Here is a 25295-nt window from a genome sequence, read left to right on the forward strand (position 1 = left end):
GTGGCAAGGTTTTCAAAGCTCAGAGAGTTTAAGCAAAAAATTAAAAAAGTAAATCGTTGGAAAAGCAAAATCAGTTTGTACACACATGATGCTTTGTTGCATGAGAAGAAGTGTTGTTTCTATGCCGGGCTCCTGCTGTGAACAGGCTGGCTCTCATTGGTTCATTAAGACTGTGAATATGCAGGCGGTGAGCAGCGTGGGGGCGGGCGAGCGCTTATCTCTCTCTCTCTGAAGCTCCCCTGGCATGACAAATCTTCCCGAATCTCGCTGGTGTAGAAGGATCTGCTCACACCAGCTTCCTGTAGTCTAAAGCAGATATCTGCTCTCCGTTTGCCAAGATCAGCTGTCTCTGAAACTGATGATTTGTTGCTCATGCATCACAATAGTTAACACGATGTTAAAGGGATTGATCAACTAAAAATTCAATTAGGTTACTCACCCTTGTGTTGTTCCAAATCTGCATTATAATAGAATAGATAAGTATTATAATGCATTATAACGGTGTAATTTTGTAATGCATTACAAGGCAAAATTAATGCATTCAAATACTTTAAAAATGCATTGTTTAAAAAACGGCTTTATATGAGTAGTTCACAAAAAAACTACTGATTTGCTGATAATTTACTCTCCCCCATGTCATCCAAGATGTCCATGTCTTTCTTTCTTCATTCGAAAAGAAATGAAGGTTTTTGATGAAAACATTCCAGGATTTTCTCCATATAATGGACTTCAATGGGAACCAAACGGTTCAAGGTCCAAATGAGAGTTTCAGTGCAAACTGTTCAAAGGGCTTTAAACGATTCCAGACGATGAATAAGGGTCTTATCAAGCGAAACGATTGACTATTTCAAAACTAAAAAGTTCAAAAAGTTTTATAAGCACAAATGTTCGCCTTGCTCTGTTCTGTGATGCGCGTTTTTGACTCTCCTGTTCATCAAAATGAACAATTCTTTTCCGAGTCATGACTCGAAGGGTCCTAGATCCTTATTCATCGTCTGGAATTGTTTAAAGCCCTTTGAACAGTTTGCACTGAAACTGTCTTTTGGACCTTGAACCGTTTGGTTCCCAATGAAGTCCATTATATGGACAAAATCCTGGAATGTTTTCATCAAAAACCTTAATTTCTTTTCGACTGAAGAAAGAATGACATGGACATCTCGGATGACATGGGGGTGAGTAAATTATCAATAAAATTCTTTTAAAAGTGAACTACTCCTTTAAGTAAAGTGAAACACAAAAGATGTTTTGAAGAACGTTGTTGTCCAAACGTGACTTTCATCGAGTAGATAGAAGCACTTACAATATGAATCAAATAAATGATGTTTCAGAGCACGATGTGTTTTCCCTCGGCAGGAAGAGCCGTACGTGATGTTCAAGAAGTCGGACAAGCCGCTGTACGGGAACGATCGCTTCGAGGGCTTCTGCATCGACCTGCTGCGAGAGCTGGCTGCCATCCTGGGCTTCTCCTACGAGCTGCGGCTGGTGGAGGACGGCAAGTACGGCGCGCAGGAGGAGAGCACGGGCCAGTGGAACGGCATGGTCCGGGAACTGATGGACCACGTGAGTCAGACTCTTACTTGAAGGGGTGTGCATAAGACTGACGTGACACCATGACATGACGTATGTCTTGAATATGAAGTAGGGTTTATGCATGTTTATAACATCTGTCATTAAGTGTCTTTCGCTCAATAATAACATTTGAATGCAAATAAGAGGTCTTTGATATGACATATTGACATAAACCAATAAATCATAACCTTTCAGTGTCTTTGTCATGACAACTTGGCATTAAATGAAGTTAATCTGTCATGTGGTTGGTTTTGACATTGTCTGTCATGAGGCATTATAGTAACTGTGTCATGAATATTTTTCCTGACCTCAACTACAGTGGTCAACTACAGTCATTAAAAAGTTATAATGGCCTCATGACAGCCAATGTCAAAACCAACCGCCTGACGGTTTAATGTAATGTTAATGTTACGAACTGCTCCGAGACTTGGAGATGAAGATCCAAATGCAGCTTTATTTAAGATTAGTCGTACAGGCAGGGTCGAGAATTAGCAGACAGGACAATGGAGAATACACAGTGGGAATCCGGGAAACAGGCAGAGGTCAGGGCAGGCAGCAGTAATCAAAATCCAAGAACAATCCAACGTCAAAAACCAGAAAACAAACACGGAAAACGCTCAGAAATGCAGTGTAACACTTAAACAAGACTTCGCAAACACTGAACGTGAACACAAGGTATATATAGACACACTAACAGGATGAGACACAGGTGAATGCAATCAGTGAATGAGGTACAGGTGAATGTGATCAGTGATGATGAGTCCGGGCAGTGAGTTCTGGGAAATGTAGTTTGTGTGAAACATAGTCTTATCTGGAGTGCCCTCTGGTGGCTCAAGAGGGCACTCCAGCTGGTAACCGTTACATAGCCCCCCCTTTAAGGAGCAGATTCCAGACGCTCCTCAAAATGTCCAGGAAGGAGGTGGAGCGGAGGCGGACCTGGGGGCGGGATGGAGGGCCAGGCCCGTGGAGCGGAAGAGGACCTGGAGACTGCGGCGGAGCTGGCTGTGGAGGCGACCAGGTCAGAGCAGGCTGTGCAGGCTGTGCAGGCGGCCAGGGCGTAGCAGGCTGTGCAGGCGGCCAGGGCGGAGCAGGTTGTAAGGGAGGCCAAGGCGGCGGAGACCCCTCGGGCGGCCACGGCGGCGAAGACCCCTCGGGCGGCCACGGTGGCGAAGACCCCTCGGGCGGCCACGGCGGTGATGCCCTCTCAGGACCAGGCACCGGCTCAGGAACAGACACTACAACAGAAATGGTCACAAGGACAGACACAGACACAGAAACAAACACTGGATCGGGAGCAGACACTGGATCGGCCATCTTGTCCGGAGACACTGGATCGGCCATCTTGTCCGGAGACACTGGATCGGCCATCTTGTCCGGAGACACTGGATCGGCCATCTTGTCCGGAGACACTGGATCGGCCATCTTGTCCGGAGACACTGGATCGGCCATCTTGTCCGGAGACACTGGATCGGCCATCTTGTCCGGAGACACTGGATCGGCCATCTTGTCCGGAGACACTAGCTTGGAGGCGGCCATCTTGTCCGGAGACACTAGCTTGGAGGAGGCTATCTTGTCCGGAGACACTGGCTCGGAGGAGGCCATCTTGTCCGGAGACACTGGCTCGGAGGCGGCCATCTTGTCCGGAGACACTGGCTCGGAGGCGGCCATCTTGTCCGGAGACACTGGCTCGGAGGCGGCCATCTTGTCCGGAGACACTGGCTCAGAGGCGGCCATCTTGTCTGGAGACACTGGCTCAGAGGCGGCCATCTTGTCCGGAGACACTGGCTCGAAGGCGGTGACATGAACAGAATCTGGATCAGCAGAAGTGATTTGAACAGTCTCTGAATCAGCCATCTTGTCTTTAGACACTGGCTTGGAGGCGGCCATCTTGTCTTTAGACACTGGCTTGGCAGAAATGACGTGAAGCGTCTCTGGCTCGGCAGAAGTGACGTGGAGCGTCTCTGGCTCGGCAGAAGTGACGTGGAGCGTCTCTGGCTCGGCAGAAGTGACGTGGAGCGTCTCTGGCTCGGCAGAAGTGACGTGGAGCGTGTCTGGCTCGGCAGAAGTGACGTGGAGCGTCTCTGGCTCGGCAGAAGTGACGTGAAGCGTCTCTGTCTCGGCAGGGCTGACATGGAACTCTGGCTGGGCTGTCTCGGCGGGACGAGACTCTGGCTGGGTTGTCTCGGCGGAACGAGACTCTGGCTGGGCTGTCTCGGCGGAACGAGACTCTGGCTGGGCTGTCTCGGCGGGACGAGACTCTGGCTGGAAGGTGAGCGCAGGCTCGGCAGGGCTGACGGTGAGCGCGGGCTCGGCAGGGCTGACGGTGAGCGCGGGCTCAGCATGAAGCTCTGGCATAACGTGAAGCTCTGGTTGAGTAGATACCACGGGTTCATGGAGCTCCTTCTCTACAACGCCCACAGTAAACAAGGAACCGCTTAGCAAAAGGGCCTGGTTAATATAGTCCTCTAATGTCCCGTGACGATTGTGTAAGGGCATGAGTGAACTGAGTGGTTCAGAGAGTCCTCCTCGGAAAAAGATCATTAAACACTCTGTGCTCATTGAGGCGAAATGGGCCAGTTCAATGAACTCAGAAACATAGTCCTCGACGGACCGATTCTCCTGACGGAGACGCAAGATCTGGACGTCTGGGCTTCTTGTTGGCATGGCTGCTGGATCTCGGTGTGGCGAAGTCTTCTGTTACGAACTGCTCCGAGACTTGGAGATGAAGATCCAAATGCAGCTTTATTTAAGATTAGTCGTACAGGCAGGGTCGAGAATTAGCAGACAGGACAATGGAGAATACACAGTGGGAATCCGGGAAACAGGCAGAGGTCAGGGCAGGCAGCAGTAATCAAAATCCAAGAACAATCCAACGTCAAAAACCAGAAAACAAACACGGAAAACGCTCAGAAATGCAGTGTAACACTTAAACAAGACTTCGCAAACACTGAACGTGAACACAAGGTATATATAGACACACTAACAGGATGAGACACAGGTGAATGCAATCAGTGAATGAGGTACAGGTGAATGTGATCAGTGATGATGAGTCCGGGCAGTGAGTTCTGGGAAATGTAGTTTGTGTGAAACATAGTCTTATCTGGAGTGCCCTCTGGTGGCTCAAGAGGGCACTCCAGCTGGTAACCGTTACAGTTAACCAATAAAGCTAGGTGCTTTCTTAAGTTTGATCATTAATCTGCTATGTCATGTTTATGACAGGTTGTGTTGTCTTAGTAATGTCAAAGACTCTGACAGGTTATGATGTATTGGTTTATGTCAAGGTGTCATAACAAAAACATTTCAAACAATGTCATATTTGCATTATAAGTGAAAGAATGACACTTAATGACAGTTGTCACAAACATGCATAAAACTTCCTTCATATTCAAGACATATGTCATATCATGATTATAAGTGTTACCGACTCTTTTGATTGCACTTATGTTGGCTCTTTTCAGTAGGGTTGAGCAAAATTGGCCCCCTTTCAAATCATAAATGTGAATATACAGTATCTAGACTTGGCCACCCCTAAATATGCTGAATTGGATTTTAAATCCCTTTCAACAATTCAAAGAAAACCTGAATAACAAAATAGATTTATAACAATTAATTTGATTAATCATGACTATGACATGTAGAGTCCACACACGTCTCTTCTGCCCACCAAGGCTGCATTTATTCAAACAAAAATGTAAAACATCAATTTAAAATAACTATTTTAATATTTTTCCTGTGATCAAAGCTGAATTTTCATCATCATTAATCTAGTCTTCAGTGTCACATGATCCTTCAGAAATGATGATCAAGAAACATTTATCCAAAACATTTTTGTGGGAAACATAATTTTTTTCAGGATTGTTTGATGAATAGAAAGTTCAATAAATGCCATTTGCAATAGAAATCTTTAGTACCACTATAAATGAATATAATATCAACAATTCATAACATCTGCACTGTAAAAATGAATACGACTGAATATGTTAAATCTAAGCAATAAAATTGAGGCTGTAATTTTTAAGTCACCATTATAGTGATCAGTGTGTGTTTTAGTTGGGCTCTTGACATTTACATCATTAACGTTAGAAGTTGTTTGAACAAATAGGTGAAGGTGATCTGATGGTGTTGGTTGTGTTTTAACATAATCATTATTTAAGAAACTCATTTGGTTAATTTTTACTCAATTCTAATTTTTAATTAATAATAATGATTGTAATCTGTTGCCTCAATTTTATTGATTAGATTTAACATATTCAGTCATACACATTTTTACAGTGCAGTCTGTTTTTCCGATATTTTTGTTTAAAAAAAAGTGTGAATTCTACTCATTTGAAATGGTTAACTTTTAAGTAATTAATTTGGTTAATTATTACTCAATTCTAGTTTGTTACATTTAATTAATAATGTTGATTGTAATCTGTTGCCTCAATATTATTGATTAGATTTAACATATTCAGTCATATTCATTTTTACAGTGTACTGCCACTTTTTGATGCATTAAATGTGCCCTCACTGAATGAAAAAAGTGCAAAAAGTATCATTTTTGTAAAAAAAAAAAAAAACACTCTCTTATCCCAAACATTTCTATAGGGTGCTCTTCAAACCCAATTAATGTTTCAATTAAAGTATTTTTTTAAAAAAAAAATTAAACTCTACATAAATTCTATACATTTCTTTGAATTACATTTCATCGTAATTCTACTTAAACTAAAATTTGCATAAAAATTCTGCTTCCTGTTTGTTGCCTCAATTCAATTTGAATGACATTATTAAGACATTGGACTTAAATCTTAATTAATTCGAGGATGCTACACAATCTTGACACACTCCCACTCTGCTACAGAAGGGACGTGTCAAGATTATTCAATAAAATGAGATGCTTTCAGTGTAGAGAGGAAACAGATATGAAAATAAGATGAACAGTGTGTGTGTGTGTGTGTGCGCGTGCAGCAGATGGCATGAAGATGCGATAAAATAAAACTCAAGCACATACTGCCGAGAGGACACAAAGTGAAAAATCTGGCATTAGTTTTCCCCCTATAGAGCTTATTAAGCACACACACTTTTACAAACGCACACACACACACACACTGCCCTTCGATATCCTCATTAGACTCCTCTAAGACTGCGATAGGAATAAACACATTTCTTTCGCGTTCAATAGCAGTATCCCGAATTCCCGATATATATCAGACATCTCTCTTAGTCACTGCTCCTCAATTGGCCACGGTCGGATCGTCTGGTGTGAAAGTGTGTGTGTGTTGTCGTAACATTCCCCGGCAAACCCCCCCACAAGACGACGGGAGCAGGACAGACTGTAATTGGCCTTGACAAGCTTTCAGAGCAGTCTGGAGTTTGCAGTTTGCCAGTGCATTGATGTGCTAGAGATAAAAATATCTTGTCAAAGGACTTTAGAAGAAGAAGAGAAAAAAAAGAAGGTAGCGACAACATCTGCTCACTTCTGGCATTAATTTGCCCCCTCTGGGAATAATTATAGACAATCCAATAATTCTAGACAGAAGCCTTTATTTTGAGTGAAATTATACCAATTCTACCAGTAAAAGCAGTGAAATTGAACTAAATTTCAGTTTTAGCGTGTCAGCGTTCAGACAGCAGCCCTCCATCAGTTGTGGAGGAGGAATAATGCCTTTACCGTGTCAAAACCCATGTTTCTTTGAAGAACTATCAGTACTGGGAACAATCTCACATTCACAATCACACTGTAGTCAAACTATAAAACCTCAGCGCTGGCTGGGACGTGTGTCGTTTAAACGTCGAGCCTCTAAAATAAGTTTGAAGACTATTATTCAGGATTTAAAAGAGAATATAGTGCAGAACAGGAGACTTTGAAGATATACTTTGTGATTTGATTACTTTTCGTTTTTATTTGAAGCTTAAAGGAGAAGTTCCCTTTTAACAAAACTTTTACTGATAATTTACTCACCCCCATGTCATTCTTCAGTCGAAAAGAAATTAAGGTTTTTGATGAAAACATTCCAGGATTTTTCTCCATATAATGCACTTCAATGGGAACCAAACGGTTCAAGGTCCAAATGAGAGTTTCAGTGCAAACTGTTCTTCGAAATAGGGCTTTAAACGATTCCAGACGATGAATAAGGGTCTTATCAAGTGAAACGATCGCTCATTTAATAAATAAATAAATAACAAAGTTTAAGTTTTATAAGCTTAAATGCTCGCCTTGCTCTGTTCTACGACATGCATTCGTGACTCTCCTGTTCGAACTTGTTTATCAAAATGAACGAATGTTTTCCAGAGTCAACTTGTTCATTTCGTTCGTTGAATGAACCAAATAATACACTTTGTTATTTATTTATTAAATGAGCGATCGTTTCGCTTTGGTGTCGTTTAAAGCCCTTTGAACAGTTTGCACTGAAACTGTCTTTTGGAACTTGAACTGTTTGGTTCCCATTGAAGTCCATTATATGGAGAAAATCCAGGAATGTTTTCATCAAAAACCTTAATTTCTTTTCGACTGAAGAATGACGTGGGGGTGAGTAGATTATTGTTATTATTTTTTTTTTTTAAAGTGAACTACTCCTTTAATAGATGCTAATCTGAAAGATACAATTTTACATTAAATGATTACATCTGGGATCAGTGTAAAAATAACTTCACAGTTAAAGCAAATACTCAATAAGTTATAAGTTTCATTCTATAAACCGCATTTTTTAAGAAAGTCATATTTTTAATCAGCAAGGACACCCGAAAATGAAAATTCTGTCATTAGTTAACCTCATGTCGTTCCAAACCCGTAAGTCTTTCGATCATGTTCAGAACACAAATAAAGATATTTTTAACTAAATCTGTGGGTTTTTTGTCGCTCCATTGGCAGTCTCCCAATTTTAATTTTTAAAATACTAATCGCTAACATGTGTTCAGGAGAGCATCACTACGCATGTGTGTTCTGTTGATGTGAAAGCAGATGTTGTCTGATTAATATGTTGTAAATAAAGCACTCGCATCGCTTCATAAAATTAGGTTATCCCATTGGTGTCACATGAAAGTGGTAGTTGCATAGACTGTCAATTGAGGAATAGAAAGCTCCAAGATTTCACATAATCATATCATACACATATATATATATATATACATATATATATATATATATACAGTATATATCTTAATTTGTGTTCTAAAGATGAACGGAACGACGTGAGGGTGAGTAATTACTGACTTTTTATGTTTGAGTGAACCCTTTAAATGGATCAAAAGTGACATTAAAGACATTTCTAATGTTACAAAAGACTTCTCTTTCAAATAAATGCTCTTCTTTCTTTGAAAACATTGTTTTCATCAACAAATCCTGATGTAGTATCACCGTTTCCACAAAAATCTGAATCAGCACACCTGTTTCCAACACTGATAATAATCATAAATGCTTCTTGATCATCAGATCCTCATATTAGAGTGATTTCTGGAGGGTCATGTGACACTGAAGACTGTAGTAATGATGCTGAAAATTCAGCTTTGATCACAGTGAATAAATTAAGTTTCGAAATAATTACAATAGAAAACAAATTATTTCACAATATTGATGTCGTTGTATTCAAACAATGCAGCGTTGGCAAGCACACACTCTAAAAAATGCTGGGTTGTTTCAATTTGGTTGAAAAAAATGTTGGGTTAAAAATGTCATTTAAAATTTCAACTTTCTGTAAACTTTTGTAAATTTTTTAATTAAAATTTTTAACCGAACATTTGGGTTTGTCCATATTTGACCCAAATTTGTGTTGAAACAACGCATTTTTTGCAACGCAGTTTTAAAAACATTAAAAAAAATTCTCACAAACCCCCTTTTGAATGGCAGGGCATATGAATACACCTCTGAAAAGCTACACTGTTGCTTTGACAACCATAATCGAGACGTTATGGCATGTTTGCACTGGACATGAGTGATCTGAATCTCTCCCATTATGAACAATTAAGTTGCCTGCAATGGAAGCAGAACAGACTATATTGTGCTGGATCTTGGATGAACTATATTGACAATATTGTGCTGGATTATTAAAATTGTGCTGCAAATATCAACAGTACCAGTTGACACATCTCAACCCTCACATGGTACATGCAGTCTTACTCCTTATTGATATGCAAAGAAGACATGGTTTTGATTATCGCAGCTGTGGTCGTCACAGTCCTGACAGCATCACACAGGCCACAGAAAACAATCCGCGGGCCTGTTGAGTATAGCGCTCGTGTGGGCAGGACCGATGCCAGGCATGAGCAGACTATAGGCGGTCATCATCTGCCTTCAGAGGACGCATCTAATGGAAATAAACCTCATAAGTAACGGAGCTGAAGCGCTTTCCATATGCCGCACTTTTAGGCTAAAATGATCAGCATAATTATAGTGCCGTTTGCCACATTATTTGCATGGGGAGTGTGTCTATTATGCCTTAAAATGCGTGTCTTGCAGATTTCCAATTTACAGTGTCTCAATTTGTCCCGCAGTATAATTTGCATGTAATGACTATAGACGCCACATCTCTTTAAGAATAAACGGTTATGTTGCTATGCTTTAGAACATAGATTGATTATCCAACATAATAACTAGATACACTTTATTTCAATAGTCCACTTTAGACATTTTACTAATGATACGTAACTTTGCAACTACATGTCAACTAACTCTCATTAGTAGTCTACTCTAATGGAAGTTAGTTGACATGTACTGTACAGGTTGCAAAGTTACTTATGCTTAATATACGCACACACTTTATTGTGATGCTCCTCAACAGATATATTCTACTGACTATAAGTAACTTTGCAATGTCAACTTATATACATCTATGCATTTAAAAAAATAAATATAAAATAAATAAATAAAATATTGCAAAAGTGCAGATGTTTAAGTTTGTGCAAACATGCAAGAAAAGCTAAGAGTATCATTTTTTTTTTTTAAATATACTGAGTAATATATCTGGTTTCATGGGGTAAGTGGTGCTTTTATAATAAATAAAGGTTTCCCATCAGTGTGTATGCATTTTTAATGCACTTACCCTGTAACAACACGGAACAAGAGGGTAACAACAAGCACCTACATGAAACAAATCTTTCCCCAATATTTAAGCAAACGTTTCAATAGTTTTCGTTTTCAGTGTACTTTATAAATGTATCGATATATACCCTGTAATTTGTATAAAGCCTATACAGTATGTACTGGTTCACCATTATTTCAAAATGGTATTTTCTCTCTAAATTGCTCGCAAATTTGAAATTGTTGTATCATAATAGTAGAATATGTACCCCTAAGTTATATAATTCTTACAGTATAAATATTATTTTAATTTCTCATGGTTGTTACCCATTTATTCCCCAAACTTAAAATATTGTTCCCTTATACTCATATTGTAAGTACGTTATAGGTACACTATAATTACCGAAGGTAAAATCGCTTTAATTAGGCTGTATCTAAAGCGTTATATGTGGACTGTAAGTTGCAGTCTGAGAGACACGGGACATTTCCGCTCCTGACAGTGAGCCAACATCGGCAGACCTGCGTTAAACCCCGTGATTTTCCCTCGTTCACGAGTGCTATTTTCATGTTTTAGTGTAGTTGTGTAGCTGAGCGAGTGTATTCGGTTCAGCGCACCTCCGCTCCCTCAGACCCAGTAAATCATGAAAGGCTTTAGTAAGTGCTGAAACAGTAGCAGGTAAATCAAGAGTCCACGAGAGGGCTTTAAATTTCCTCTTAAACGCTGTGGGGCAGAGTGTGTGATGTGTAAAAGCCCTGTTTTCTTAATTTGATTTCCTCTAAATGCTTCTGCTTGCCCTGATTTACAGCCTATCGCTCTTTTCCCTGTGCGTTATTTGTTGGCAGAAAGCTGATCTTGCAGTGGCGCCGCTGGCCATCACGTACGTGCGGGAGAAGGTCATCGACTTTTCCAAACCCTTCCTGACGCTGGGGATAAGTATACTGTACCGCAAGCCCAACGGCACCAACCCCGGGGTGTTCTCCTTTCTCAACCCCCTCTCCCCCGACATCTGGATGTATATTCTGCTCGCTTACTTGGGTGTCAGTTGTGTGCTGTTTGTCATAGCCAGGTAACATACCAGCCACATATATATAGACATAACCCCACATCATAACCTCATCTCATTGACATTGACTAAAGCAGTAGATTCAACATTAGTGGCCTTGAAGGAATAGTTCACCCCAAAATAAAGACATCTACTCACCCTCATATCTTTCCAAATCTGTATGACTTTCCAAATCTGTATGTATGACGTGGAATGCTAAAGGCGAATTTTCACCTATTTTCCTTGTGTTATCAAAGTTCAAGGCGAATAGGCCTGTGATGATTCAAGGCCCTGTTTACACCTGGCGTTAAGATGAGTTTTGGATCACAATTGGCTGGTGTAAACAGGGTCGTTTGGAGCTTGTCCACTTTGGACCACTTCCAGAGGTGGTGGAAAACACATTCAGATTGCTCTCGTAGCGTCGACGCTCATGTGGCGAATGCGTTCGAACAGCGAAAAAAGCAATGCTTTCTCATCTTAGGGCGTCATATAGTGACGATTTTCACATTTCGCTCACATGGCACCCTTTAGCGTCAATATAACACACTTCGGTTATGGGTAGGTTTAGGTCTGGGGTAGGGTTAGGGTTAGACCACTAGGAGGCGCCTTTTGGCCCATATATATCTGCGTCTCATATTGACGCTAAAGGGTGCCATGTGCGTCAGATGTAGACGAAATGTCAAAAGCGTCAGTATATGACGCCTTGGGATGAGAACGGGCTGGAAAAAAGACACCTACGCCAAAATGTCAACAAAAATATGATAAAATTTGCTTTTTGGATGTACTTTTTGTCATTCCATGGGTTTGATGGCCCCATCCTCCATTCATTTTCAAAATCCTGCTCTGGTTCTTCTTCAAAAATTCACTTTGCATCTCCCATGGAAGTTTGACAGAGTTGGAACGGCATGAGTATGAGTAAATGATGACTTAAGGAATAGTTGAAGTATTTCTTTGAGAATTCTGAATGCCACTCACAATATTTATCATGAGGTTCAGCTCAGTCGTTTCCTGGAAAATTGTCGAATTATGAAATTCTTGCAGGTGTGAATAGGAGATAACAAAGAGTTAAGGCTGTCATTTGAGAGAGAGAAAGAAGCACTGGCGCATAGGAAACTCTCATGAGAGAGGAACATTAAGGGTTGCTTTGGTCTTCATGTCTCGACGCTGAGGAGATACAATATGTGCCTCTACTCTGATAATGCGCAAACCACAAAAGCAAAGATGCTAAATCACAGTTTCAGTGTGTGAACGACAGAAAGCAGGTATGCGGGAGTGTTCAAGCGTGTGTGTGAGTGAGATTGAGGCATTTTCTGGTGTGAAACGCAACCCTCCCTTCCCATCCCTCGCTGTCCCTACTGTCTAGTTTGTATCTTTTTCTTTTCTGACCGGGTTTTTCCACATCCTGCTTCACATTTCCTTTGGCAACTGAGATTTTATGATATCTAATGCTCCAAAAAATGTGTTTGTATTGTTAACAGCAGATATTGCTCTACATGTACTTTTTCCTAAAGCTTCATTGCTTAAATTTGCTATTAAGTATGTTATGATAAGTGTACTATAAATAAATTACTCTTAATTGTTTATTATAAGTAGAGATTACTGGATAATGGTCCCTTAATTGGATACTCTGGATGTAGTGCAAGTTAAGATATCAATTAGAAAATAATTTCGATTCGTACTCAGTTTGTAAAAACAAACAGCCTTAAACCGCAGTTAGCAGAATCCTCCGGCTAAAGGAAGCTGCTGGAAATGAGTCGAAGAAATGTACTTTTTATGCATCTGTTCGTAACTTTATAATGAGTTATTTTATACCTGATAGGGCTCACATTTGACAACTGTCAGTTTGTGTTTTTCCTCGTTACTCCCAAATTGGCAGGAATAGCATGTCAACTTCTCTGCATCCATGACTCAGAAACTGCAAACACCTCTCGCTGTGTGGAGACTGTACAAATGTAGGATGCCGTACAGTTTTGACATTTTTATTGCACGTTATGTGGTCATAAACAAAAATGTATAAAATCAAAATTCTGAGATGTAAAGTCGCAATTATGAGAAATAGTTGCAATTGTGAGATATAAAGTCGCAATTCTGAGAAATCAAGTCGCGATTCTGAGAAATAAAGTCGCAATTCTTAGAAATAGTCGCAATTGCGAGATATAAAGTCGCAATTCTGAGAAATAAATTCGCAATTGCGAGATATAAAGTCACAATTCTGAGAAATAAAGTCGCAATTCTGAGAAAAAGTCGCAATTGTGAGATATAAAGTCGCAATTCTGAGAAATAAAGTCGCAATTCTGAGAAATAAAGTCGCAATTCTTAGAAATAAAGTCGCAATTCTTAGAAATAGTCTCAATTGCGAGATATAAAGTCGCAATTCTGAGAAATAAATTTGCAATTCTGAGAAATAGTTGCAATTGTGAGATATAAAGTCGCAATTCTGAGAAATCAAGTCGCCATTCTGAGAAATAAAGTCGCAATTCTTAGAAATAGTCGCAATTGCGAGATATAAAGTCGCAATTCTGAGAAATAAATTCGCAATTGCGAGATATAAAGTCACAATTCTGAGAAATAAAGTCGCAATTCTGAGAAATAAAGTCGCAATTCTTAGAAATAAAGTCGCAATTCTTAGAAATAGTCGCAATTGCGAGATATAAAGTCGCAATTCTGAGAAATAAAGTCGCAATTATGAGAAATAGTTGCAATTGTGAGATATAAAGTCGCAATTCTGAGAAATCAAGTCGCCATTCTGAGAAATAAAGTCGCAATTCTTAGAAATAGTCACAATTGCGAGATATAAAGTCGCAATTCTGAGAAATAAATGTGCAATTGCGACATATAAAGTCACAATTCTGAGAAATAAAGTCGCAATTCTGAGAAAAAGTCGCAATTGTGAGATATAAAGTCGCAATTCTGAGAAATAAAGTCGCAATTCTGAGAAATAAAGTCCCAATTCTGAGAAATAAAGTCCCAATTCTGAGAAATAGTTCCAATTGCGAGATATAAAGTCACAATTCTGAGAAATAAAGTCGCAATTGCGAGATATAGTCTCAATTCTGAGAAATAAAGTCGCAATTCTGAGAAATAAAGTTGCAATTGTGAGATATAAAGTCTCAATTCTGAGAAATAAAGTCACAATTCTGAGAAATAAAGTCGCAATTGTGAGAAATAAAGTCGCAATTGTGAGAAATAAAGTCGCAATTGTGAGAAATAAAATCGCAGTTGTGAGATATAAAGTCGCAATTGTGAGAAATAAAGTTGCAATTCTGAGAAATAAAGGCGCAATTGCAAGATATAAAGTCGCAATTCTAAGAAATAAAGTCGCAGGTGTGAGATATAAAGTCGCAATTGTGAGAAAGTCGCAATTGCGAGATATAAAGTCACAATTCTGAGAAATAAAGTCGCAATTTTGAGAAAATAAAAAGTCGTAATTCTGAGAATAGAGTCGCAATTGTGAGATATAAAGTTGCAATTCTGAGAAATAGTCACAATTGTGAGATAAAAATCCTCAATTCTATATTTTTTCTCGCATTTGCGAGTTTACGTCTTGCAATTCTGACTTTACAACACATAATTGCTAGTTAATATCTCGAAATTCTGACATCTTTTCTATCAGACCAAGATATCAGACCAATTCTAACTTTTATCCCCTCAGAATAGTTTATATCGCACAATTCTGACTTTACAACACGCAATTCCGACTTTATATCAATCTCAGAATTGACTTTATATCTCGCAATTCTGACTTTACAACACACAATTCTGACTTTATATTACATAATTCTGAGAAATAAAGTCAGAATTGTGAGATAAAAAGTCGCAATTACCTTTTTTATATTTCATTCTGTGGTGGAAACAAGCTTCCATAATATGCAACTGTGACATATTTTTAACAAAAAAAAAAAAGAAGAAGAAGAAATAAAATAAAAAAACTGATTGATTGATTGCATGGCCCTTTCATTTGAAGATTTTACATAAATAGGGTTAGTTCAGAACATTAATAAATATATATATATTTTTTTTTAAATGAGGAAATGATGGGTTCCTGAGTGAAATCTGTTCCCTGTCAGGAGTGGACTCGCATGTAAATGTATAAGCCTCTATCTCAAACGAGCTACTGGCTGACGATTTGAATTTGAATGACAAAAATTTAACTACAAGTTGCCAGGCAACCATCCAACCCATCCATCCCATAATTACAAAACACAACTGGCGTCTTCTTCCATTATACGTTTAGTGCTTCCATTTGAAATTACTTTTTGTCTTTACTTTTTGAAACTGATGTATGAGTCGAAATTTTCTAGTGTAATCGACAGCTTATTATTTATTCATATTAGACCCAGAATTGTCCTTTAAATGTCACACACTGTAGTGAATTCTTAGAATAATTTGCTGAGATCATTTTTTAATCATTAATCATACAAAACCATTTTCACTTGCATTGGGTCTTTCCATTGCTCCTTTTTTGAAGCATGGTGGGGAGAAATCCACAGAAAATGCCTTATTTTAACCCTAAAACTCTTGGGTTGCTGCGTTCAGCTGGTCTAACCCAAGAGTGTTATGGTTAATGCACTTGTGCTTTATAAATGTTACTGGCGATATGATCACACAAGTTTATAACAAGCTACAACTGCCATCTAAGTTGGTTCAGAATATGCACCTTTCACCTTATAACTGCACTAATGTTAATGCTGGGTAAGTGTTCACCTTTCCATTCCTCAACTAGAGTAAAAATAACAAGCACACACACATCAACGACATGTTTTAACAGCAGAGGAGACCTAACGCAAGATCGTATTAATGTGTTTATGTGTTTGTCTCTTTGTACACATTTCTTTATGTGTGCATGTGCGACTGCTTTTGTGTGTGCACTTTAAAGCTGGTATATGCAGCAAACATGCGTGTGTGAGAGAGAAAGACAGAGCGAGAGAGAAAGAGATCACAGGGTGACATAATGGGGACTGGTGGAGGGTTTCCTAAGGCTTATTCTCACCATGCAGTATTTAAGAAACCTTCCTTCTGGGCACAGTATTAAAGTCAAATATTTATCCTCTTCTCAGAATCATAATGCATATCAGCAGTTGTTTTTGTTCCTGTTGTTTTCATTCCCTTGCAAAGTTTCTTCTTTCTTCTGCGAAAGCAGGTGATGAAGCAACCGATGAAGTCCCAATTATAAGAGTTACACTTACTGTACTTATTGCGCTGATTCTTTCGGCATAAACGCTGCCAATGCAATACTTATTTGTTTAAATTCTGCTTCTGATTCTATGCTTCAAATACATCTTTTAAGTGTCATATTCTTATGAAAGGCAAGTTTATCTTACTATTGCATCTGTTGATGCAGGAGTTTATTATTAGGTGTTCAAGCACAAAGTGCTGAAAACCTTTTGTATTTGTAGGGGTTTTTATTATTATTCTTCTGCCGTCAAACACATCGTGTATAGCCCAAATCGTAAGGCCTAGAGACTTGAAACTCAGCCAGATGGTAGGCCTCAATTTCGGGAGAGCCTGTCGGAGCCCGATTGCCCCATAGGTGGCACTACAGCAACCAAAATTTCTAAATTGCTCATAACTCCTAGACCATTTGACTCAGCCTCAGGGTTTTTACACTACTGTGATCCTTGGCTCAAGTCGGACAAAATGTATATCTCCGATTTCGATTTAGGCAAAAACTTTCGAATGTCGAATTTTGTCCAAAACCTACTTTTGCGAACCAGTCCCTGGTTTTTCACCCGATCAGAATCAGACCAGTCTAGGACAATTCTCTGGACTCTCTAGATCAATAATTATTGAAAACAAAAGTTGAAATTTTGCATTTGGTTGGCCACAGCAGGGCCATTCAGAAAGTGGTCCGTGGCAAAAGCCAATAAATCCTAAAGGAAAAGTCAGAACTTCACAAAATGCATATGTGTCCTAGCATGGTTAGGAAGCATGCAAAGTTTTGTGAAGATCGGACCAAAGGTGGCGCTACAACTGTGAAAAAGATTGTCTCATTCGTATTAGTTCAAGCACGAAACTATGGTAAATCATGCAAGATTCATGGTAAATCATACTGGAACATGGTAAATAATGAAGATCACACTGAAATGTGGTGTATCATGGTAAAGTGGTTAAATGCTTGCTACATAAAACTTTATATATTTTGATGCTTTTGTGCTTAAAGGCCTTAACTGCTTGAACCCCGCTAAATGTTGCTTGCAGCTTTAATATTTATTTAAAGTCTGCAACAAGTTGCTAAGTGAAACAAGAGCAAAACAAATCTTTTATACATTGGAAATTGATTGGATTATATACATTATATACCAGAATAGATGAGGCTGGAGAGATATACACACATTTAATGTTGATTAAATGATGACTGAAATCCTTTCTTCAAAGTCAGTCTTGGATCATGGAAATCAATGAGTGCTGCCGTTCAGAAGCTCTCCTTAAGCAGAATGATTTCATGTCTGTAGCAAATGTTGCAGGATAAGTTACTCAAAAGAGGATTAAGAGTTTGTTTAAATCTGAAACACTGAAAGTATGAGCAATATTTGTAGTAACGCTTGTCTTAGTAAACATCACTAATGAATCATTGTCCTTACTGCAGTGAGAAACCCCAAGCATGCGAAAGAAAGGAGGATACGTGCTCCTCACTCGATGAGTAATGCTCTCTCCAGTCTGGGCAAGTGCTTATCAGATCCCGCTCATTTCCAGGTGGAATATGCTTCTAAATGGGCTGCACTTAGGATGATTTAACAGACTGCTGTGTGGAGCTGACTAGATAATTACTCTGAGTCGATGAGGAAAGAGGATGGAAAGACGACACTGGAAATGTAGTTCTTTTTTTTTTCTCGTTTTACAGCACAAATATGTAAGATACATTTACATGAGAAGAAAAATTGTATGAGAGAAGACAAATATATATTTTAATATGACTACATTTTTTTTTTCTTTTTCTAAGCATAGCTCTGCTTAGAAAATGGTTTGTTAACAAACGCACATTTGATTAGAATGCTGAAAAATCTGTTACACAATCTATTCTGATTGATATACTTTTTTAGCATGTAAAAGCCCTTTTAGTGAAATTGTAAAAACATCCACCTTCAGCTCGTACTTCACGTGTCTTTTTACTGTGAAATCTTTTCAACTATAGTTGAACATCTACTTTGTATAATGATGGGTTGTTTTAACCCTATTTTGGGTCAACACAAACATTGGGTTAAAAACACATTATTAAAAAAAATGTTACCCAAGGGCTGGGTTTGTCTAGCCTGGATGCCAGCTCGAACTCCGCCCACAATATTTTTGGGTCGGGAAGTTCGGTCTGGACTCGATCCATTGAGGAGTAATTATGATCAGTCAAAAAAATGATCGGGCCAATCAAATTGCCAGGGCGGGCTTTATATGATGATGGACAGATGATCTGCAGGGACGTAATCATCACGTTAGAAGTAAGTAAAAGAAGTAACACTCGTTATTTAACTTCTAAAATAAATAAAGTTAGGCTACGTTCTGTATTTGAAAACTGCGCTATGCAAAGGAGTTGACTTATGCGTTGCTCTGATTGGTTGGTAGGTCTACCGACTATCCAACACTATCTCACGACCAATTTGTACGAATTCGACGCATGATTAAAAAGTGGCTAATTCGTACGACCTCACTCGTACTAATACGTACGATTTGTCTAAACCCATGTGATGGTTAGGTTTAGGGGCGGGGTAAGGGGTAGGTCATTCGTACGAATTCATACAAATTGGCCAATTCATAAAATATGTACGATTTAGCAAAATCGTATAAATTCGTACGAGTGAGGTCGTATGAATTGTTACGAATTAGCCACTTTTTAAACATTTGTCGAATTCGTACGACTTGGTCGTGAGATCGGGTTGGACTATCCAATTGAGTGCAGAGGTTTTTTTTGTCCTGGTTCGGTTACGACACGCCTCATAATCAAAGCCCAACGGAGGAGTTTCAGACTCATATTCTCTCTTGAATATGAGTATGACCAAGTCAGGCTCGGGTTTGTCCATTTTTGACCCAAATTTGAGTTAATACAACCCAGCATTTTTTAGTCAGTGTAAGAATATATTTTGTATTGTTTGTAATATTTTAGGACATTGACATTTCTAAAATCCACAAGTACCTTCTGTTTAGTCGAGTCACCTTCCTTTATGGAGGCCTTTTAACAATGTAGATTGTCCCAATGCTGCTTTACAGTGATAATAGGAAATTAAAGTACACTCTAAAAAATGCTGGGTTGTTTCAACCCAAATTGGGTCAAATATGGACAAACCAAAATGTTGGGTTAAAAATGTCATTTAAAATGTTAACCCAACTTCAACTTTCACTTTCAAAGGTACATTTTTGATTACATTTATAACCCAACATTTGGGTTTTTCAACACAAATTTGTGCCACACACCATTTTTTCTAATGTAACAGAGATTTGGCTTTACAGCAGCTCTAGAATAAACTTATTGTCCAGCTAAAGTTAATTTCACTTCAGTCGCAAGGGCCACTTTAACAAAACTCTTACGTTCATTCTACTCAAACTTTAAAACGTTTAAAAACACAAACTTCTGCATTGTGTTAGTTCAAGAGGTCATGCGTGGCGCTGATATAGACATCTCCTAAGACTGAAACTCCAGTAAGACTATGCTGAACAAGCAGCCAGTCTGTGAAATCTATGGTGGCGCATTGATTAGCAATGCATCCTTGTGTCGCATTCTTATTGAATTGCATGTTAGCTAATCAACGTGACCTCGATGCTAAACGCTGCAGCAAAGCTATTTGAATATGTCAGTCTTCCAGATCTGACACGACTGTTATCAGGTGCGGGATCTGTCCCGCGCACAATGACTTTCTGAAACCCCCCCACCATTGTTCTTTCCTGGGGCATCAATGTTTCCTCAGCCTTCATTTATCTCTTCATGTTGACCTTGCTCAAAATTTTCCCTCTGCGGCGCAGATGACCGGAGATAACAGAAGGTCAGTATAATTGGATCAAACTGACAGCTAACGGGCGACTGACGCTTCCCGTAGCAGCAGGTTAAGCCACGTCTGTTCATCGCCTCTCTCCTTCGCTGTCCATGACAGACATCCATGTTGGATTTGCCGTCAGTAATTGGCTTTGCACAACATGATTGTGTGAACTTGAACAAAGACCCTTTGCATGAGAGGTCTGTAGTAGGCGAAGTCGTTCGTATGTACTCGGACTTGCATCACAAATAGCGAATGAACGAGTAGATCAACTGGTTCAAGCTCAAAGATGTTTGTTCTGTGGCTCTTTCTTACCGAGTCTAGAGCCTACATAGGCAGTTACCTTCTAAGGTAGCATATACGAATTTGAATGTATGCGTAACACTTGTATTCTGATCTTATATGAGAATGTTGTGTCGACTGTTTTTTATTAGTTTGATACAGAAGTTGAGCTATTTAAAGAGCACAGTAATCATTTTCAGATTGCTCCAGCACTTGACGAATCTTGCTCATAGACTCTAGATGCAGAAAATGTTGTGTACTTTACTTTTAGTCTCTGAAAGTCAGTCATTTCGGTTTCAATTTCAGTTTTGATGAAAAAATAACAACGGCTGAGACAAATACTCCTTAGTATCTGATTGCCCAACTCTTGAAAAGCCTGTCGATGCTTTTTTTATCTCATCACTTTAGCACAAACTGAATGCTTAATTGTCACCCAATCAACCTTTACTAATGTAATGTCACTTATATTTAGATGGAGTAAATGGAAAGTCTCAATGTGGGAGAGAGATCAGAACGAGGCATCGAGGTGTGGAGATGATGGAATAGACTAGATCGTCTGCATTGGGCATCTCAATTAATTAGTCATTTTTAAATGAATATTCAGGGTTAACAACACATTAAAGCTATGTTGACTGCATATGTGGCTGTCAATTACCCAATCTAAAAAAGAAAACCCTTCTATACAGAAATGCATTCACAAAGTACATGATATGTTGCCAGTTACACTTTGATGGGACATATCCTAAATGTTTGTTAAATCAAGCTAATTGAAGGCCAAATACACTCCCATACAATCTTCCAGATCTCAGATTCCTCTGACTGACAAACTGACGTTCATCTGGTCTGATAACTTGTATCTTTATGCCTAAATGTGTGTCTAATATATGAACCCATACTTTTAATGTTGGGATATGAGGTAAAGTGAATAATATACATACATTCATAGACATATTAATACAACAATGTACATTGAGAAAAAAAAAAAAGATAATATCGTGTATAAATTACATAAAACATTACACTGAATCCATAATAAGTAAACCGCTGTCAGTACTATGATCTTTACTAGTGTGCAGGAGTGTAGAGATATTATTTTTGTAGAGATACAATAAAGAAATATTGCCAGAAATAAATGCCAATTAATTTTTAAACACTCACGTTGACAGTAAAATCCAACACATAGTTTTCACATGTGTAATTGATGTTTATTTTTCACTTCATTTGTATGTAATCTGGAATATTCATATTTCTCTTGGGTTGCTCATATCCATTGATGATTAAGCTTGCCTTTGATATGAATATGTCATTTGAGAGATGGAATTGGAAACATAAACAGCTCTAACCAACATGCAACTACCACATTACAAGCTTAACTTATTTGTTTGTTCCATTCGATGAGACAGATGGTAATAGATTCCTCAAGAGAATTTGTATTTTTCCTGAATCTTGATATCTAATTGACTGATGTTTATGCTAACCTGTCTCTTTCTCCTTGTGTCTCGATAGGTTGACCCGCCTTTCCTTCATTTTTCTTCAATGTACCACAGCATTTGGAGTAAAATGTATCTGTGTTCTGTGTCGCTCATCACAGGTTTAGCCCCTACGAATGGTATAACCCCCACCCGTGCAACCCCGACTCGGACGTGGTGGAAAACAATTTCACCCTGCTAAATAGTTTCTGGTTCGGAGTTGGAGCTCTCATGCAGCAAGGTAGACGCCTCTGCCTGCCCCTCTTAGCACACATCCCACTCTTTTGCTGGGGGTCCCAACTTGCTGTTGTCAGGCCCACTATGATGCATGGGTGCCTCTGTGCATGTAGTTCTAGAAGCAAATTGGTTGCTGGCCAATGGTATGAATGGGGCTGTGTGGGACTTGAAAGTGTTTATTGGTGGGTGTTGGGTAGAGCAGTGGTTCCCAAACTTTGTAGAGTGTCGTACCCCAGACATTTAAAGAGTTAGTTCACCAAAAAATGAAAATTCTGTCAGTAACGACTCTCCCTCATTTCGTTCCAACGCCGTAAGACTTTCGTTCATCTTCGGAATAAATATTAAGATATTTTTGATGAAATCTAAGAGCTGTCTCACTCCTCCATAGGCTTCTAGGTAATTGCCTCTCCCGGCCCAGAAAGTTAGTAAAGACATTGTTAAAATATTGTGACGTCAGTGGCTCAACCTTACGTTTATCAAGCGACGAGAATACTTTTTATGTGAAAAGCATAAATTGAAAAGCTATTAATTGTCTTTCGTGTGGGCCTTAGACGCGAGTCCACGAGAGCGACACGACGCATTTGCGAGAACTGAGAAGACGCAGATGGGTCTCGATGTAATGTTTAAAATTGTCCTAAAGTGTGCATTTCCTGGGTGACCGAATTGTTTGCGCACAAAAAGTATTTTTGTCGCTTGATAAACTTAAGGTTGAGCTACTGTCGTCACTTGGACTATTTTAACAATGTCTTTACTAACTTTTCTGGGCCGGCAAGTTTCAATCCCTTAAAAGCCTATGGGGGAGTGAGACAGCTCTCAGATTTAATCAAAAATATCTTAATATGTGTTCCGAAGATGAGCCAAAGTCTTACGGGGTTGGAACAACATAAGGGTGAGTAATTACTGACATAATTTTAATTCTTTGGGTGAATTAACCCTTTCTGCGTACCCCTTGGACTGCGGTCATACCTATTCCATTAAGGAACAACGTTTTCCTCCTTAAATTGTGCATTTTCTAACCCTATTAAATGTGTGTTATGTATTGTCATATACATAAAATTCCATTTATTTTATTATTAAAATAATAAAGCAATAAATTATGATGAAAACAAAGTGTTATTATTTAAACTAACACCACCCGTAGGTGGCAGCAAGTCAGTGTCTTAATGAGTAATTCACCAAGTCGTTCATTCAGTAACGAATCAGATGGCTGTATTTATGAATGGGTCATTGAATCGACTTTTACGATTCGTTGCTTGGAGATGCACAGCAGTTCTCCTGTTTGTTTGAACTATTGTTTCGCAGAAAATAAAGCAAACGATTTTGACCATTTTTGATTAAAATATAGGCTACGTCACTAAAAAAATAACCTTTTGTTGGTTGAATTGTTTAAGTCAATTTGCAATCATGTAGATATTCTGGAAAAATTGCATTCCTGCTCAGATTAAAAACTAGAATTTTGCATTTAAGTGAGTTTGAGTCTTAAATTGATCTCTTTGCACAGTAGTTGTTATTCACGCTAATAAGTGCCGAACCCCCACTTTTAACGGTATATTGAATGGCAGTAATGTAGATTTGCTAAGGCTAACTATCATATGCACACTGCTTGTGTGTATGCAGTCAGTTTTGACTTGTATTTGACTGTTTACCTCACTACCCTTTTTCCTGTTTTCACACTAGGGGCAGCATTGTGCCTGTTAGAAATGCATCCTCTGTTTTAGTGTTATTTTAAGTTGGGGTAAAATTAAATGAACTCAGCTTTGGTTTGCATATACCCTCTGTCATTTCAAGTCTCGCCAGGGATACGCGTACTCTAGTTTGGGAACCACTGGGAATGAGGATCAGGGATTCATTCGTTGCATGCAAAACTTTTCCATAACCACTGTTCTCTTGCTCATCAGAGTTCTGAGAAGGTAAGTCCAAATTCATGCAGAAAACGGCGGAATGACACAAAGACTAACTCTCGGTCATGTCGTCTGTCTTAGACTGACATGTGTGTTGTTGACTTCTAACCCCAATCCTACCAAATCCTCATGCCACATCTTCTCAACTGTGGGACGCATATGTTTGAGATTGAGAAAGGCCTATGATGAATGAAGGACAATGACACATGCAACCTGCATGCCTTTGTGTTGCATCAGACTAGCATAATAAGATTTGGTTGAGTAATGAGAGACACCAGGCCCTTGTTTGCAAAGTAGCATGGGTAATGTTTGAATCTGCACTGCATCCATCAAATGGAATGATTTGCCGCTGGGATTGGATTGATATGTAACATTAACCATGTGAGTCTACTTTGTTCAAGAGATTACAAAGAGCTGTGCAATGTGGACAGCATGGATATCTGTTTTGACACGGAATATTAGAAGTTTGTCAGCCTCCGACTAAAGCAGAAGTCTTCACCCCTGCTCCTGGAGGCTAACTGTCCAGCAAAGTTTATTTTGTGATTTTCAAGCGATCCCGAAGAGCTTAATTTGCTGTAGGTGTGTTTTATTAGAGTTGGAGCTCATCTCTAAAGGACAGTGAGTCTCGAGGAACAGGGTTGATGACCTCTGAACATATGAGAATAAGTAAAAGTGTGGGTTTCTCAGTGTACGCCTTCTCAGCCCCAAGAGCAGGTAACCTACTGAACCCCACGAGATTGGCACTATTAACAAGGAATCATCAGTAAGCAGAGGTCATTAAAAGTGAACTGGATCATTGTGAATTATTTTCCAACAGCTTCACCCATTGACAACACAATGTT

At 39.1% G+C, this 25295-nt stretch overlaps 1 protein-coding gene across 2 annotated transcripts in view; it reads left to right on the forward strand.

Annotated features, from left to right (window-relative positions):
- Nucleotides 1-25295, forward strand: part of grik2 (glutamate receptor, ionotropic, kainate 2) — a 227643-nt gene that overhangs the window by 152774 nt on the left and 49574 nt on the right. For both annotated transcript variants that reach the window (XM_039651240.2, XM_039651241.2), the window contains exons 11-13: nucleotides 1354-1560; nucleotides 11408-11631; nucleotides 22438-22556. In XM_039651240.2, the coding sequence (XP_039507174.1) occupies nucleotides 1354-1560; nucleotides 11408-11631; nucleotides 22438-22556 (550 nt within the window). The remainder of the gene's footprint in view (nucleotides 1-1353; nucleotides 1561-11407; nucleotides 11632-22437; nucleotides 22557-25295) is intronic.

The sequence above is a fragment of the Pimephales promelas genome, chromosome 12, assembly GCF_988280905.1.
Source record: "Pimephales promelas chromosome 12, fPimPro1.hap1.1, whole genome shotgun sequence".
Classification (NCBI taxonomy): domain Eukaryota; kingdom Metazoa; phylum Chordata; class Actinopteri; order Cypriniformes; family Leuciscidae; genus Pimephales; species Pimephales promelas.